Below are 18,262 nucleotides of genomic sequence, written 5' to 3'. Positions count from 1 at the left end.
CTATTTGATGCTTTTGGGCAGCAGAGAGATCCTTTTTCTTTTCCATGTTACTTGAAAACTGTGGCCTGCTTAATAATGTGGAACATCATTTTTAAGTAGTTTTCCTTTCATTAGAATCACCTGGAAAACTAATTATCCCATGTGTTTAAGATTGATTTCAGTGATCCATTGAGCCCTGAGACACAATGCCATCCATAAGTTTATTTGAAAAACAAAACAATTAAATCTTTATGACACAAATCCAATTTGCATAATAATTTGGAAGACTGTGTATATGCGATTGGTGCTTCATGGCTCGGCCAAACATTTATACACCTTCCCACCTGCTTGGTTTCCATCTATCTCCACACTTCCGTCTCTATGAAGCATGAGCTGTCAATCAAAGAAGAGGAGGGGTGGAGATTAAGGGAAAACAAGCAGGAGGGAAGGTGTACTTAAAGGGAACCTATCACCCCGTTTTTTAAAGATTAGATAAAAATAGTGTGAAATAGGGGCAGAGCTGGGCTTTACATTAGTGCCTTTTTGTTGCCTTTATTCCCCCGTTAGGCTGCCGAAATACCTGTGTGAAGTGGCCGTTTTGTCCTGTCACTCAAGTTGGTCAGGTCGGATGGGCGTGGTTACAGCGCTGTTTCTCCCCCAGAAACCTGCTCATCATTACGTTGGTGGCGTAGTGGTGTGCGCATGTCCAAAGCAAAGATCCACTGCCCAGGAGATTCAAAACAGCGCGGGCTTCCCTATTCGCTGTTTACCGGTGGGCGCGGCCATCTTTCCTGTGGCCGCGCGTGCGCAGATGGAGCGCTCTGCTGCCCGGGCTTCAGGAAAATGGCCGCCACGATCTCCATCTGCGCACGCGCGGAATCCCGCGGCCATTTTCCTGAAGCCCGGGCAGCAGAGCGCTCCATCTGCGCACGCGCGGCCACAGGAAAGATGGCCGCGCCCACCGGTAAACGGCGAATAGGGAAGCCCGCGCTGTTTTGAATCTCCTGGGCAGTGGATCTTTGCTTTGGACATGCGCACACCACTACGCCACCAACGTAATGATGAGCAGGTTTCTGGGGGAGAAACAGCGCTGTAACCACGCCCATCCGACCTGACCAACTTGAGTGACAGGACAAAACGGCCACTTCACACAGGTATTTCGGCAGCCTAACGGGGGAATAAAGGCAACAAAAAGGCACTAATGTAAAGCCCAGCTCTGCCCCTATTTCACACTATTTTTATCTAATCTTTAAAAAACGGGGTGATAGGTTCCCTTTAAATTCCCTTTAAAGGGAATCCATCAGCAGGTTTTTGTTATTTAATTTGAGAGTAGAATAATATTGGGCACAAGACCTTGATTAAAGGGATGTGTTACTTATTAGGTTGCATTGTAGTATCAATACAGTGTTTTATAAACATGAGATGAAGGATTCCAGGACTACAGCTCACATGACCAGCAGTCAGGCTAATCTCTGTAACCCTGCCCCCACCACTGATTGGCAGCTTGCTGACCATGCACAGTACACAGGAAGCTGCCAGTCAGGGGTGTGGGTGGGGTTATATACACAGCAGAAAACCTGGCTCTGCTACATCTACATTAGACAATACAGGCATTCTATGGAAACTAAAATAAGCAGCTCAGTAAGTGACACATCGCTGGAATCAGGCTTTTCTGGCCATAGGTCATCCTGCTCTCAGATTATATAGCAAAAACCTGCTGACAGATTCTAGTTAATAAAATGTTAAATTAAATTTTCAGCTGATAGTCACCACCTTGAATAGAAATATAGATCACATATTGCGTATAACAATAACTTCTCCATTCCCCACCTTGGAGAATGGCCAGGAACATTTGGCAGTATTGATTCTGTCAGAGTTATAGCAGCCGTCTCTCAAATTAATATACCTTTAGCTACGGGCTCTCCTGATATTCGTTCCCTATAGAATGTCCAATTATGCAGTTTATGATGACTGAAGAATGGAGGTCTTAGTTGTAAAGCTAAAAAAAAAAAATAAGATCAGTTTCACAAATTTTTGCACGACTAAAGAGGAGTATGCCAGTTTTCCCATGACTTATTTATCCAGTATTTCCTGCGAACCTGCGGTAAAGGCTCTCACCAGTGGCTACAAAACAATTAGGCTGCATTCACACGATGCGGGGACATTGCCACAATTTTCAGAACAAGCAGTAAAATGGTCACGTTTCTTGGAATACCAAGGCAAAAAAAAAACATTGCAACCTCATGGCAACACAAGATCTATTACTTATAATAAAATAAAAACGCAACACAAATTTATTAGTGGAAGAAAACTGGCCGTGATGTTTATTTAGGGTTAACCAATTCAAACATAGCTTTAAATAATAAACGCCAATAAATAACCAGATTCCCTTATACCAAAACCAATCCGCCCATACAAATGGGCGATTTTCCCATAAGCCAAGCCTCAGAGAGGCGAGGCCCCCCCCAAACCATACAGCCACTTTTCAACCATCGTTTGGAGATTTAAGTTAAAAATGTCTAGCCCGATGTCCGATAAATGGACCAGGTCATTCCTAAAAAGCCCTGGTAAAAAACCTTCTAAATCCACATGCCGAAAAGAAAAAACGCCGATTAAAGGCAAAAATTTACTCATACTCCTATTGACTCTTTTACGAATCTTCTCTAAAAATGAAAGCTTATTATCTGACCATAGGATTCTGGGGACTATCTCAGAAAAAACGAAACTGACAGACGGAAATGCCTGTTTGAGGCTACAAATGTCCGATCTCATAAGAGCTAATAAATCTAGAGTTCTTATTTTGCCGAGATCGTTCCCAGAAAGATGAAAAATAACTAATTCTGGAAAAGGAAACAATTTACAACATTTTCTAAACTCAAAGCAAAAATTGGACCATTTCATGCCCCGAACACTGTGCCAATAAATTTGAACGTCAGCAGAATCAAATGATAAATTTTCAGAATATACTCTCTGCCTGGCTCTCTTCTCTGCCCAAAATATGAACGAGTGTCCAACAATCCAGACTATCATAGGACCTGAAAGGTAAATAAAGAATTAGTAGTTATACAGCTCGTGCCGAACATACAATTTGAATCTGCGAGATTCCCATCTACCCTATCTCTGAATCAACGCATCATCTAAACCAGCTCTAGATGCTTCAGTAGCGGCACCTATTCTAAAAGAATGGGAAGTAATCCTCAAGTGTTGACAATTCAAAAAATATAAGCACTTTTTGAGAACAGCGTTAAATTGAAATATTGTAACCGGAGACCTATCTTTATGAATAAATAAAGGGCCTTTGACCCCGGGCCTTACTGGGAGCCAGCGCTGTAAACTGGATACTGGGCAGATTGCAGACACAGAACACGAGCTGATCTGTAACCTAGACCCTCTGCCCATTTGGTCAGTTTTTGATTTTCTAATAAAAATGACAATATTAGAATCGTGAATGGTGACGTCAGAAAAAAGTAAGCCGGAAGGTTCCGATTTTTTAGCTGATACAACTTCACCAACCCGTAATGCTCCAAAAAATGTTAGGGTAAATATTGCATAAAATAGCAGGCTCTCCTCAAAAGAACTACAAACATCTGAGAGAGCTAAACACATATCTTTCAAAAGCTGAAAAGAGATCGGACGTCTAGAGTCTGATTTAAAATTAGATCTCTTTAAGCCTTTCAAGAACTGCTTTAAAGGGAAAAAACTAGTTAAAGGGGGGCTACCCCGTAATTTGAGAAAAAATTACACCCCTGCAAGGGATTTGGCTATCGCTGAGTAAGAGAGACCAAGTCCAGCCAGTGATTCAGCAAATTTTAGGCCCGAAAAAGCGTCAGATGTGTTGTAATTTAAGTTGTTAAGTAAACAAAAGTTCACCCATCTATGCCATGCGGCCGAGTAATCGGCCCATGATCTATCAGAAAGAGAGTTCTTAATGCACTGAGGAATCAGATCGAAATTAAATCCCAGATTGACTGTGGGCAGGCAGTTGGCTCCACATCCGCGACGGGTACCTGTGAACAAAAAGATGACTGCTCATGCTTACACAATGAACTGACAGCTCGGGCCCATTTGCTTATACCCTGGTTAGCTTTAATCCAGATATTACATTTTAGGCAAGTTAAAACCATCTGCCTCAGGATAGCTGCAGCCCATTTATTTTTTGAGGACAGGGTATTAATAGCAAAAATTACTCCTTGATTCAAAGAAAGAATGACAATTCTAGAATTCTGAATTGAAGAGCCCCATAAATAGAGCCCCCCAAAAATAGCAAAAAGTTCCAAAACCATCTCATTGTTTGTGATACGACCTTCCTTCCACTGAATTGGCCACTGAACAGTGCACCAATGAGATGATAAAAAAGCGCCACAGCCAAAGCTGGGATTGGCTGCAAAAGAAAAGGGGATTGAATCTGCAGAAATAAAAGCGGTTTGCCAACAAGAATGACCGTTGAATTCTGAAAGGAATTCAAGCCAGATTTTAACATCCTCCCTCATCTCAGAAGAAATTCTGACATGAAAGGAAGAAGATGTTACACCTTTAGTTGCATCATACAACCGCCTAGAAAAAACTCGCCCGATAGGGATTATGCGCAGCGCAAAATTAAGCAAGCCTAGTAAAGACTGCAGTTCTTTTAATATCAGTTTTTTCTTGCTCAGATAGTTAGATAGCGCATCAGCTAGTTTGGTAATTTTATCAGTCGGGAGTCTGGATTCCATTTTGACAGAGTCAAGTGTAATTCCCAAAAACTCAATGGAGGTACATGGAAAAACTGTCTTCTCATGAGCAATAGGGACCCCAAAATAGTCGCACATTCTCAAAAATTTATTAAGCGTATCCAAGGCAATAGTAGATTCAGGGGGACCTATAAAAAGGAAGTCATCTAAATAATGTAAAATTTTTACATTGGGGGAATTGGATTCCAGTACCCAGTGCAAAAATGAAGAAAAAGTCTCAAAATAAAAACAGGATAGGGAAAAACCCGTGGGAAGGCATTTGTCAAAAAAAAATAGATTTTGAAAAGAAAAACCTAATGAATTGAAGCCTTCGGGGTCTATAGGTAACAAACGAAATGCTGACTTAATGTCTGATTTGGACATCAGAGCGTTCATACCGACAGACCTGAGCATATCAATAGCTGAATCAAATGATGAGTAGTTAACGGAACAAACGTCTTTATCTACCTCATCATTTAAGGAAGCACCGGGAGGGTACGATAAGTGATGGATCAGCCGAAAGGACCCCGCATCTTTTTTGGGTACTATGCCTAAAGGGGAAATACGAAAATTCTGAAAAGGAGGGGAGGTAAACGGGCCTGCAACCCTTCCTAATTTTAATTCGCTAACAATTTTATCCATAGCTATATCTGGGTTTTCCGCCAAGGAAGGGAGGTTTTTTATTGGCCTACAGCCGGTCCCTTTAAATGAAGGGACAAAAAAACCTTTAGAAAAACCGTTAAAAATCAATTTACTGCTCGGAAGATCTGGGTATTTGTTTAACCAATACACCAGCTTTTCCAGCTTCACTGGTGTCTGAGCTTTTTGAAATGGGGTCCCTTGAGAGCGTTTGCTGAGCGGACTGTTTCTTAAAACATCTCGACATGGAGTGTGCATTTACACAAAATGAACACTCGTGCCGAAAACGACAGTTATTGTTCCATTTACAGCCCGAGTCATTAAAGGCAAAACAGACGCCCCTCTTAGGGAGGGCTGATGGTGCTTGTTTTACTGAAGCCTGTCTCTGAGGCAGCATCAAATTTATCCATAGTCCGACATCCTTCGTACCCCAGGAGAGGTCGGGATGGACGGCTAACTTTTGCCTAAAAGATTCATCATAATTGAGCCAGGCAAAACCGCCAAAGTTGCGGTATGCCTCCAAAATTATGTCAATGTGCTGAAATAATTTACTACATAACCCAGGGAATTTCTCGCTGAGAACAGCCGAGTAAATGGAAAAGGCCTGAATCCAATTATTAAATGATCTAGAATGACCCCGTTTAGAGTCATCAGGGTCGGATTCACGCCTTTCAGATTTTCCCAGCTGGTCCCTGCGAGGGAGGAGTGAAAAAAGGTCAATATATTCATTATTCCATATAAGCTCTTTTGTGGTGGAGCTCAAGTGAAACCCTAAAGGTGAAAGCTCACAAGTGAGAGCTTCTTTAACCCCTTCACCCCCGGAGCTTTTTCCGTTTTTCCGTTTTCGTTTTTCGCTCCCCTCCTTCCCAGAGCCATAACTTTTTTATTTTTCTGTCAATTTGGCCATGTGAGGGCTCATTTTTTGCGGGACGAGTTGTACTTTTGAACGACATCATTGGTTTTACCATGTCGTGTACTAGAAAACGGGAAAAAAATTCCAAGTGCAGTGAAATTGCAAAAAAAGTGCAATCCCACACTTGTTTTTTGCTTGCCTATTTTGCTAGGTTCACTAAATGATAAAACTGACCTGCCATTATGATTCTCCAGGTCAGTACGAGTTCATAGACACCAAACATGACTAGGTTCTTTTTTACCTAAGTGGTGAAAAAAAATTCCAAACTTTGCAAAAAAATAAATAAATAAAATTGCGCCATTTTCCGATACCCGTAGCGTCTCCATTTTTCGTGATCTGGGGTCGGGTGAGGGCTTATTTTTTGCGTGCCGAGCTGGCATTTTTAATGATAGCATTTCGGTGCAGATACGTTCTTTTGATCGCCCGTTATTGCATTTTAATGCAATGTCGTGGCGACCAAAAAAACGTAAATCTGGCGTTTCGATTTTTTTTTTCATTACGCCGTTTAGCGATCAGGTTAATGCTTTTTTTTTATTGATAGATCGGGCGATTCTGAACACGGCGATACCAAATATGTGTAGGTTGGGCTTTTTTTTTATTGATTTATTTTGATTGGGGCGAAAGGGGGGTGATTTAAACTTTTATATTTTTTTTATTTTTTTCACATTTTTTTTTACTTTTTTTTTTAACTTTTACCATGCTTCTATAGCCTCCATGGGAGGCTAGAAGCAGGCACAGCCCGATCGGCTCTGCTACATAACAGCGATCATCAGATCGCTGTTATGTAGCTAAAATGCAGGTGTGCTGTGAGCGCCGACCACAGGGGGGCGCTCACAGCCACCGGCAATCAGTAACCATAGAGGTCTCCAGGACCTCTATGGTTACAATGCACAAGCATCGCCGACCCCCGATCATGTGACAGGGGTCGGCGATGCGCTCATATCCGGCCGCACGGCCGGATGCGGTAGTTAAATGCCGCTGTCTGAGTTTGACAGCGGCATTTAACTAGTTAATAGCGGCGGGTGATCGCGATTTCACCCGCCGCTATTGCGCGCACATGTCAGCTGTAAAAAACAGCTGACATGTCGCGACTTTGATGTGCGCTCACCGCCGGAGCGCACATCAAAGCGGGGGTCCCGACATGTGACGTACTATTACGTCACATGTCGGGAAGGGGTTAAAATGGTTCACAGGAGTTACTGAGGGACATGTGGTGTGTACTGAACTAATGTCAGGATTTACAGCTGCGGGAGGATTCAGAGCTGCGGGAGAGGCAGATTTAAAAACTTCTCCCAGCGTTTCTGACATCACATCCCTAATCATATTTTTGATTTCAAAGTGTGACACAGACAGGGGCACATAAATGTTCTCACCCCTACTGTTGAGTTGATTGAAGTCTTCCTGTGGGCAGCCAGCGCTCCAGCCCTCCATGTTGGGCGAGCGCCGCTGCACTACAGCTGGAGGAGGCTGGATGGTGGCTTCGGCTTGTGTTGCTAGGAGGTCAGGAGCGCTGATGGTAGCCGCCGCCATTGCTGACAGAGCGCCCGACAGGGGGGTACCTGCAGCGCTTTTACGGCTGCACCTCGCCCCTGTTATGTCGGCGCTCGTGGATGACGCGGCCGGCGATGACTGCTGACGCGGCCGGAAGTCTCGCGCTGGGCTTCGTGATCTCGTCACTGTTGAGCGGCGGGACTTCCGGGCAGGAGCTTGAGAGCGGCGTCCGGATCTTGCTGCGGCACGAGCTGCACGAGGGGGAACCAGCGGAGTTGCAGCACCTGTAGCTCCGATGTCAGGAGGTGGGATCGGAGGGTCTTGCTGATGGAGCTCATCCTGAGGCGCCGGTAATTGAGGGGGGGAGACGGCATCAGAGGCTACCGGAATAGGTTCTATAGCAAGGCAGCTCCTCAGCCAATCAACCCCGCCCTCCGCACCAGCTCTGGAAATCAGCTGCTGAAGTAGTGCTTCCATCAGGGAGATCTTCTCTTCTTCACAGCTCCAGCTGAATGACAGCTGACAGTACAGGTGGGCTTTATATATTATCCATAATCTGCCCAACAACCATAAATCACCAATGAAAAACCGTTAAAAAGGGCGCCAATGATACCAGATAAAACTGGTTTTACTAAAAATAGCTGACCAGAGGCATTTAAATTGACCTTTATTTGAACCCATCACAAAAATATTCCTTAGCTAGAGAGAAGATGCTGGATCTCTAAAGATCTGTGTCGCCATGGGACCCCCCCTGTGTTTCTTTTATTTGCGGGGGGGGCTAACATTATGTGAACACTGACATACTGTACAAATCTGAGTTCTTATATCCAACTTGCCAGCACCGAGCCCGTCTGCAGGTTGAGAAGCGTTTTCCGTCCCTAGCTGTATACATTACGAAGGCCAATTTCATACATATATATCATAGATGCCGTTCAGGACCAGCGTGGCGTCTGACAGCTACACCGCCCCTGAAAAACTACTGAATTCAACACACATCATCCTGGAGGCCCAACAGAGATCAACGGTAAAACCGCGCTAGGTTCAGGTATTGCAAAATTTGCAAATTATTAATTTTATGCATCAGTTTTCTGGATGGATTGAAGAGATGGAATATCAGGATGGCTCCTTCAACAGTGGCCTCACTCACACATCCGTGTTGTATCCGTTCTTTTTCAAGGATAGACTACATAGCCATTATAATCAATGGCGCTATGCACATGTCAGTACAAAACTCACAGTGACGTCCATTTTTTTCCAGTATCAAAAATGAAGAGGGTCGATACAAGTCTATGGGTGTCATGTCGGACGCTATTCACACTAGGGCGTCCGACAGACAGCGGTAATTCCACATTCGTCCACTATACGCTCAGTGGCGCCGGCTAGATTTTATCCAGGTTGTCCGGGGGTTAATCTAGCTGGTAATCTGGTTGGAGGCTGGGTCACGCCCGTGGCCTTTAAATAGTCATTCTGGATTTTGGGCGTCGCCGATTATAGCTTGTGTCTTGTGCCTGGTGATCTCGGTCTGGAGTGGTGGTCTAGGAGAAGAAATATCGTACCTGGTGGTGTATTATCCTTTGTCATATTTCTCCTTCCTATATTTGTGTTTGTTTTGCCCTGTGCACATTATAGTGTTTTCCTGTGTGTCTGCGGCGTGGTGCGTTTTTTAGTTTTCCCTGTCTGTGCTTTCTGTGGAGGTTTGTGTGTGGTCTAATCACTGGGTGGCGGGTGGAGGTTTCAGCATAGGGCTGAAACAGGAGTCAGGGTCAGGCCTGGCGGCCCAGACAAGCACACCATCAGGTTAAATTCTGGGAAAGGGACAGACAGGGTTTTCCCTAGTCTGAGGGATATCGCAGGGGCCCGGGTAATCAGCTGTAGTCTACCCAGTACCCCCGTGACAATGGGTCCGTGAAAAACAGGGACAGTATGTGGACTGTATCTGTGTGCTGTACGCATTTAACATTGCAAAGGATAGAAGCTTTGTCATTTATTTCTTTATCCGTTAGATAAAAACATTGATGACACGGACGGTAAAAGTGGACACACAGATCCAAAACACTGATGACAGCAGTACCATTTTGTTCATGCATGTGTTTTTATGAGGTCTTCGGTAACTGCTTTATACAGGGCAAGCACATTAAAAAGTTCAGTATATGTATATACGTCTATATATACTCAGCCACAGCTCACTCAGCAAAGACCATTAACCACCATAAAGGTATTAAGTAGAAACGAGTATCAGTAATTCCATGGCCACGAACCGGATCCTCGAAATCCCAGCTGCACTTTTCATTATCCAGCCTAGCGGACAAAATCAAAAGGATGAGCTGGGATGCCGGTAGGTAGGTGGAGGATCGCTTGCGGCCAACCGCTGAGGTGTACTGACTGGGCTGCTGGATGAGGGTCCAGTGAGCTTAGTTGCTCACCTCTAGTTGTAAGGCGTTATGTTCAGCATATAGCTCATTGAGTTGTATGGAGTGTTAATATGAAGACTATGGAGGCCTACAGGGCCCATAATGCTGCTCAGTGGTTATGGAAACCTCTAAGTGTATGTTCTTCCCATGTTTCCATGGGTTTCCTCTGGGATCTCCGGTTTCCTCCCACACTCCAAAGACATCCTGATAGGGAATCTAGATTGTGAGCCCCAATGAATAATGCTGTACTGACAGATTCTGTGAGCAACCGGACACAGGACATAGGAATGGAGATATTCTCAGGAATTAGATCACCATTTTTCACAGGGCACAGAAATCCAGTGAATGTGCCAGTGTGTGTCCCCGCAGTCAGTACATGTGCTCCCTTCCCTTCTTCCAGTCGCCGCACAAAGCCTGAATGTTCCCTCACAATCCTCCATGGACAGCATCCTTCTCGGTCCGTGTACACAGGCCTCCATTGTCCCCGCTGCTGAAAACAAACTCTGCGGGACCAGCTGATTCCAGAAAAAAAATAAGTGCGCCCAAATGCGGCTATGTTACCAAAACAGACTGACTGCAGGACCACAAATATGCTCCGCACGCACAAAAGAAGCTTTCATGTTTAACCCCTGGAGCTGATAGACATGTGCAGCACCCAGTCATGCAATGAAGACGCAGGGCGCTGTATACCGGAGGAAAGGGTGCCAAGGTGGCAAATATTATACTATATGGGTATATTCAGGCATAGGCAGTAAGGTGCTGGTAAAAATCCACACATGGAAAAAATGTACAGCCAATTACAGACCTGCAAAAACTGGCAAATCATGGTAAACCCACGTGTATTTTTTTTCACCCACTCAAGAAAATTCCCCATAAAATGCCATGTACAAATGAAATGGAGCTGCAATCTACATGGTCACTGTCCGCGTACGGTCCACGATTTCCAAACCGGTCACGTCTCCTGACTGAAAGGATCAGATCCAATCAGAAGCCCCATGGGTGGTCCAGAAATCCTGGTCCATACACAGATGGTGAATCTTGGGCAAGTGTATGCGGCCTAGGGGTCATTCACACATGCATATTATACACACGTGTGCTATTCGAGTGAAAATCGGGCAAAACATGCACCAAGGTAATTCAGTAATGATCAACTGGTCAGGTGACTTCTTTCACAGCAAAAAAAAAATCCCAGCAAGGACTCGGCTCTTCCAAGTATCACCTATACAAGTCTATGGATGCGCAAAAATCGGATACCCTATGGATCATCTGTGTGGGGTCCAATTTTTATGGATATATTGGCAGTATTAACCTAGGAAACTATGAAATCGTGTATAAAAACAGACGTCATATGGACATAAAGAGACAAAGGGATGACAATATGGATGAAAATTGTCTGCGTTTTCTGAATGAAACTTGGACAATTTTTCAAATGCTCAGAAGAACGAGCCCAACAGGCACCAAAATGCTGTAGGTTTGTACAGGTAAAAGCTGGACCTGTTTGTTAGGCAATCCCTGCATACTATGAGACTGTCAAACCATATCCGACCTGCAGGCAGGATGATGTAGAGCAGGAAGAATGGGGAAAAAAGGGGGAAAAGTTTCAGTAAAACTTGCATTTTATTCAATGAAATCACTGGTGTTTACGTGCATAAGTCCAGTGGGCGGGCCTATGCAGTGATTGACAGTCTGTCCTGTAGCACTGTGCATGGCATGCAGATGTAGCTGTCGATCACTAGTAGGACCGCCCACTGGACTCATGCAAGCACCAGGGTGGTCAATGAATAAAACACAAGTTATAAGGAATCTTTTCCAACAAACCTATACATCATTGTGCTCAGCTTCTCCTTCTGGAAACGGTTATCTATGGAAGCTTGTATTCTGCAACAAACCAGAAGTAACCTGTTAGTATCTGCCCAACATCGCATTTACGGTAGATGCACGTGGCAGACAATTTTTTATGCAGCAACTTAATGCATTGACCAAACCAGTCATCGCTATATACAGCTGGTCCATTGCGTGTCCCGCCCAGCTCATTGATCATATTTAGATTGAAATATATCGATATTATCACAAGTTTCTGAAAACTATGAGTGGCAGGATGAGCAATTACCATACAGGGCAGAACAGCAGCAATTTGTTGGTCCCATTCAATGCATATCCATTCATCACCTGTGATGCCACATTACCCCTGACCAGTGACGGCGTCACACAGGATAACAGCGGATCGCTGGACAATAGAGGCGCCAGATCCATGAGCAGCTTAGGTGACTATTATAACAATAGGGAGGAATCTCAAGAAAATCCAAAGAAAAAAGGATCTATCCCCAAGTGAAAAGCAGCAAATTGTTGTTCTAATCTTAATCTGTTGCTCTAATGTGTTTTCTTTTTTCGTTTTTTTTTAACCAGTCATAACCTCCAGGGTTTGTTTTTTTTTTTTAAACCTTTTTTTAACTGTATATATAAACTAGTGAGTGACTTCCACACAAAGCCTCCTGAAGAATGGTGAAGTGACTTCTTTTAGCTGCTTCGCATCTTTCAGGAAGCTCAGAAAGATGGAGCATGTGCACGGCAATTCGTTTTTGACATTGCTGAGCATAGGTTCATTCTTTCTAGCAATTTTTGCAAGTGCTTTTTCAGGTAGAATCCACTTTACAAAGACTTTGTGTGCACATACCCTAATTATTTTCCTGCTGCCCCCAGGAGTATTCCACATTTAAAAAAAATGCTAAAACACATGAACCACTTGTGGTATTTCCTGAAGAAGGAGTCATGTGTACTCCGAAACGCATAGAATAAACCACTGTTCAACTATACACTTGGTTCTGTTTTTGGATGTGCTGGTAGCGCGGATCAAAATCCACAAATCCTCTTTTTTTAGCGATCAAACACAAGTCCAGCAATACCTTTACATGCTCAGTCGGTTCCTCTATTAGGGTAAGGTCACATTAGGTGTTTTTTCAGCGTTTTTTTCTGCAGCAAAACCTGATCTCCTGGCAGCAAAGAAGCTGCAGAAAAAAAAAAAAGAATAATTTCTTAGTTTTGCTTGTGTTTTTCGCAGCGGTTTTGGCATGCTAGATTTGTCTCTTGGGCATGTTGATAATGTTTAGTATTAAAAAAAGTCCTATTCCATAGAATCAGGTTTTGGCACAAAAAACGCTGCAACAAATGATACCTGCGGTTTTTCACCACCCACTCAAGTCAATGTGTGAAAAATGCTGAAAGAACGGACATGCTCTATTGTCCAAAAAAACCAAGCACAAAATACTGATCACAAAAAAAATGTCTGCTTGAGATTTCTGAAATCTCATAGACTTTGATGGGACTGTAAAAAGCAGCTGAAAATTAGCATAAAAAAAGCGCAATGTGAACTTAGCCTTAGGCCGGAGTCACACTACAGCGAGATACGGCTGAGTCTCACAGGTTAAAACCAAGCTCTGGCACCGGCACTCCGGAGCGGAGCGTGCGGCTCCATGTATTGCTATGCGGCTGCACACTCTGCTCTGGAGTGCCAGTGCTTGGTTTTAACCTGCGAGACTCGGCCGTTTCTCGCTGTGTGTGATCCCGGCCTTACTGAGATGTGCTTGAAATTATATGCAAATGAGGCTGTATATCTGAAGCCTCCGTCACTCCAGCTCTAATCCCTGCCTACCTCCTGCATGACTGACAGCTCCTCTGCTGTGCAACTAGAAGTCAGTGAGCTGTCAGTCATGCAGGAGAAGGCAGCACTGTGTGGGTAATAGTGACAGAGGCTTCCCAGTATTCAAAGCACTTCAGCCTCATTTGCATATTAATTAAAATGCAGATTTCTCAGTAATAGAGGATCTGACTGGCTATGTAAAGGTATTGCTGGACTTGTCTTTGGAAGAGCTACATATGTATGTAAATAGTTTGGGGGCTGAAATCCTGATGACAGATTCCTTTAGAGGTTCAGACGATCCCTGTATCCCAAGTTTGTTTTGAAAAAAAAAAAAAAATCAATCACCGATTGGCTGGAGCGCTGTCGAAAATAACGAACATAAGGAGCAGTGGTAGCGACTCAGTACCGGCCCCAAGGAGGGGGGTTGGGTTTTTTTTTTTTACACAAACTGCAGCCAGTGAAAGGGGTCTACTGATACCCCATTGATAAGGTCTACGAAATCACAACTGATATTAATTTCCAAATTAGGGCGTTCAATTCCCCAAATATTTCATACAGACAATCTAACTATGCTGGAGGCGCTGAGTCACAAGAGCGGCGCTCCCATCTTCTGATCCTTGAAGTTTCATAAGCCACTAACATTCTGTAGGATTTGCTGTACAGAGCATGGAAAAACGAAAGATTTCACGCAAGGCCCAGACAGAGCAGCTGACATGTTGTAAGATCTGCTGTGAAGAATGCTGAATGGAAAGCACGGATCATCTCGGACTTATAAAATCCTTCTCCTTGGCTTGGATTAGTCTAGAAGAGCAATATTCCCCCAGAGAAGTGTAAGAGACAGGGAGACGTCTCCCCAATTAGTGAGAAGTCCCCCCGATCAGTGAGATTGCCACTCGCTACTGATGAAGGACATCTGTCTTACATACCACCAATGATGTGGTGGGACGCAGGGACCACGCTGAACTCATGGACTCCAAAGAACCAGGGCAACGTTCATTTCCATGGGCATGTGCGGGCACTTCAGGGCACTGTTTGCCTTTACTAACATTTGTGAATTAAAGGCTCGTTTCACAGACCTCACTGATCCCGGGGTGGTCCGGTAATAGGAGCCACCGATGTAACAAGTCCGTTCATGACATTTCTTCGCCCCCAACTATTCCATGGTTAACAGTGAGGGTATTACTGAAAAGTGGGAACGTTTAGAACCACAGTAACAAAGTTGTGACCACGTAAAGTTACAGATGGGGTCATTGAGAACTGGGCACATTAAAGAGAATGCCAAGAGTCGGATGGAGAGGTGTAAAGCCGCCACCACTGGGCTCTGGAGCGGCAGGAACGTGTGTGTGGAGTGACGAATCACACTGTAAAGCTTACTATTGTGCCCCAATGTTTGTAGTTACGCCCCTGCCAGAGAGCCTTACTTCCAGTGAAGGGAAATAATGCTTCATTTTTGACAATTGCAGCTTCCAGCCGTATGGGTAAACCGTGGAGAAGGCCGTCTTCTTCTCCCCAGTGCACAAAGCAAGGTCCATAAAGGCATGATTGGGAATGTTTGGTGATGAAGAACATGCCTCAGCCCATCGGACACATACTGCACTATAGAATTAGATACAGCAGATAACAGAAGCCATCGTATGAAACGCTTTGTGACTCTTACATAGCGGGCGAGATGACAGATGGCTTGCACACCTTGCCAACATATCAGCTTTAATCCCAAAGTGTACCCTTTTATCGAGCAGTCATCCATTGAGAAATCATTCTCCTCTTACATCTGTTCCTTCAGGATTTGCCTCATGATTCCTGACATAAAATTCTGATGAAAATAAGGACATGACAGCCTCTCTAGGAATGAATCATGTGATGGAAATGGAGACACAAGGAATCCCACAAAATATATTCTGTAATAACCGTGACCATCAACAGCCCATCCCACAGCGTCCACCGATACTCCTCATCCTACAGAGCCCCCAACTATCCCATCATATAGAGCTCTAAACTGTTCCCCCATCCTACAGAGCTCCAACCATTATCCCCCAAACTACGGAGCCCTACACTATCCCCATCTTACAGAGCCCCCACCTATCCCATCATATAGGGCCCTAAACTGTTCCCCCATCCTACAGAGCCCCATCCATTATCCTCCAACCTACAGAGCCCCTGCCATCACAGAGCCCCCCCACTATCCCCCATCCTACAGAGTCCAACACTATCCCCATCCCATAGGTTTCCCCTCTATCACCCATCTTACAGAGTCCTCCACTATCCCCCATCCCATAGATCTCACCCTATCCCCCCCATCTAGTAGATCTTCCACTATCCCCCATTCCATAGAGCTCACACTATCCCATTTAATAGATCTCTCACTATCCCCCATCTCATAGATCCCCCCACTATCTCCCCATCCCACAGATCCCCCCCACTATCACTCATCCCACTATCCCCCATCCCATAGAGCACCTACTATCTCTCCATTCCATAGATCTCACACTATCACCCATCTTACAGCGTCCCCCACTATCCCCCATCCCATAGATCTCCCACTATCCCCCATCCCACAGAGCACCCACTATCTCTCCATTCCATAGATCTCACACTATCACCCATCTTACAGCGTCCCCCACTATCCCCCATCCCATAGATCCCCCATCCCATAGATCTCCCACAGAGCACCCACTATCTCTCCATTCCATAGATCTCATACTATCACCCATCTTACAGAGCCCCCCATTATCCCCCATCCCACAGAGCACCCACTATCCCCCATCTCATAGATCTCCCACTATCCCCCATCCCACAGAGCACCCACTATCTCTCCATTCCATAGATCTCACACTATCACCCATCTTACAGCGTCCCCCCACTATCCCCCATACCATAGATCTCCCACTATCCCCCATCCCATAGATCTCCCACTATCACTCATCCCACAGAGCACCCACTATCCCCCATCCCATAGATCTCCCACTATCTCTCCATTCCATAGATCTCATACTATCACCTATCTTACAGAGCCCCCCATTATCCCCCATCCCATAGAGCCCCCCACTGCCCCTCCCCCATCCACAGAGCCCCCACTATCCCCAGTGAGTCACATGACTGCACATTTCTGGCCATGGGCCTATCCATCAGCTATCAGTGATGACTTATGTGTCAGACACCAGGAAATGTCACAGCTGATCAGACATCACGGGGTAGCGCTGGCATGTTGGGTCGGACATGTCATTGTTGGGCTGGGGTTAACCCCCTGCGTCCCGGAGGACAAAGAAACCCTAAATGTTTTAGGGGCTTTGTTAAAGAAATGGCTACTGGCTGGGGAGGGGGGTGTGACTGGGAGGGATGAATAGGGAGCCAATGTGGGCAGACAGGTAACTAGGGACCGACCGCAGTGATGGGGCAGCACACAGTCCCAGCCCCGGAGGCTCGGCCCGGAATGGGCGCACGTACCTGGCCCGCAGCTCACACGCACCGCGCCGTCCTTTCGGATGCGGATCTCCGCGGCTCCCCTGATCTTCGGCCGCTCCGCACTCCCCGCCCGCAGCGCGGCGCAGCACTGGTAGCACACTGCCCATGCCTGCTCCTCATTAATGGGCTGGTTGTATAATTCCAGGATCTCCTCCAGGGACAGCGACTCCCGGTCCTCCCCGTCCCCTGCCGCAATGCTCCCGGTCCCCGCTCCGCCGCTTCCACTGCCCGGGCTCGGTGCAGCCGCCACAGATTCAGCCATTCCCAGCTCCGTGGTCACAGCGCAGAGCGGCACGTCCCGGGCTGCCGGACAGACATCCTCCCGCGTCTCCAGTGCGGGGATTGCGGCAGCATCCACATCACCGCCCGCCTGCCCAGCACAGCCTGGAACCCCCCGCTCCGTGACGCCACCGTCCGGGCCCGCCCACAGTCACCGCGTGTCACGAAGGAGGAGGCTCCGTGCTGTAGTCACTTGTGTCCCCGGCTGCTGAGCGGCTCTGACAGCATAGCCTGTAACGGCCAATCACAGTTCAGCTTACAAATTTTCTAAGCAGGTTTGGTAATGGGAGCAGTGATCTGATTGGTGAGAAAGGGATTTATACATTCTGGAAAGAGGAGCCTAAACACTATAAAATACCTAATATAAGCTACAGAAATTGATGTGGCCGTAAACCCGCACCGTGGGTGAGAAACACAGCGTCAACTAGAAGCACAGTGGGCATGGGAGGTCTATAACGCCCACCCACTGTGCATGTATCGTAGAACGCAGCGCAGGTGAGCTGTGTCTAAAACGCTGCCATTCCGGAGTGTGGACATGTAGCCTAACAGCTGAGCTCAGAGATTGGCTGTGCAGCACCCCAGATGGCCGGTTGCTGCAGTGATGTTGCTTTTCGTTCGGGGAGGGTAATGTCATGCTCAGAGGCAATGATTTCTCTTCACCAGGGTGGGCACACACATGCAACACATTCTGAATCCAGGCCAGGAGGGGGCGCTCAATACCCGGATTCAGGGGAGCTTCCCT

General features: G+C 45.8%; 1 protein-coding gene across 6 annotated transcripts in view; it reads right to left on the bottom strand.

The window, feature by feature from the left end:
* The window catches only part of SPIRE1 (spire type actin nucleation factor 1), a 230,589-nt gene extending 212,895 nt beyond the window's left edge, over positions 1-17,694 (bottom strand). For 2 of the 6 annotated variants that reach the window (XM_077270159.1, XM_077270156.1), the window contains exon 1: positions 17,224-17,689. In XM_077270159.1, the coding sequence (XP_077126274.1) occupies positions 17,224-17,503 (280 nt within the window). In that variant the 5' untranslated portion in view covers positions 17,504-17,689. Of the gene's footprint in view, positions 1-17,223 lie in introns of all 6 variants that reach the window. The other 4 variants (XM_077270155.1, XM_077270158.1, XM_077270157.1 and 1 more) reach the window with 4 other exon arrangements.
* Between the last annotated feature and the right edge of the window lie 568 nt (positions 17,695-18,262).

Source organism: Ranitomeya variabilis, chromosome 6 (genome assembly GCF_051348905.1).
Source record: "Ranitomeya variabilis isolate aRanVar5 chromosome 6, aRanVar5.hap1, whole genome shotgun sequence".
In the NCBI taxonomy this organism is placed as follows: Eukaryota; Metazoa; Chordata; class Amphibia; order Anura; family Dendrobatidae; genus Ranitomeya; species Ranitomeya variabilis.
The sequence above is the reverse complement of the archived record's forward strand: the minus strand, read 5'-3'. Positions and strand labels throughout refer to the sequence as shown.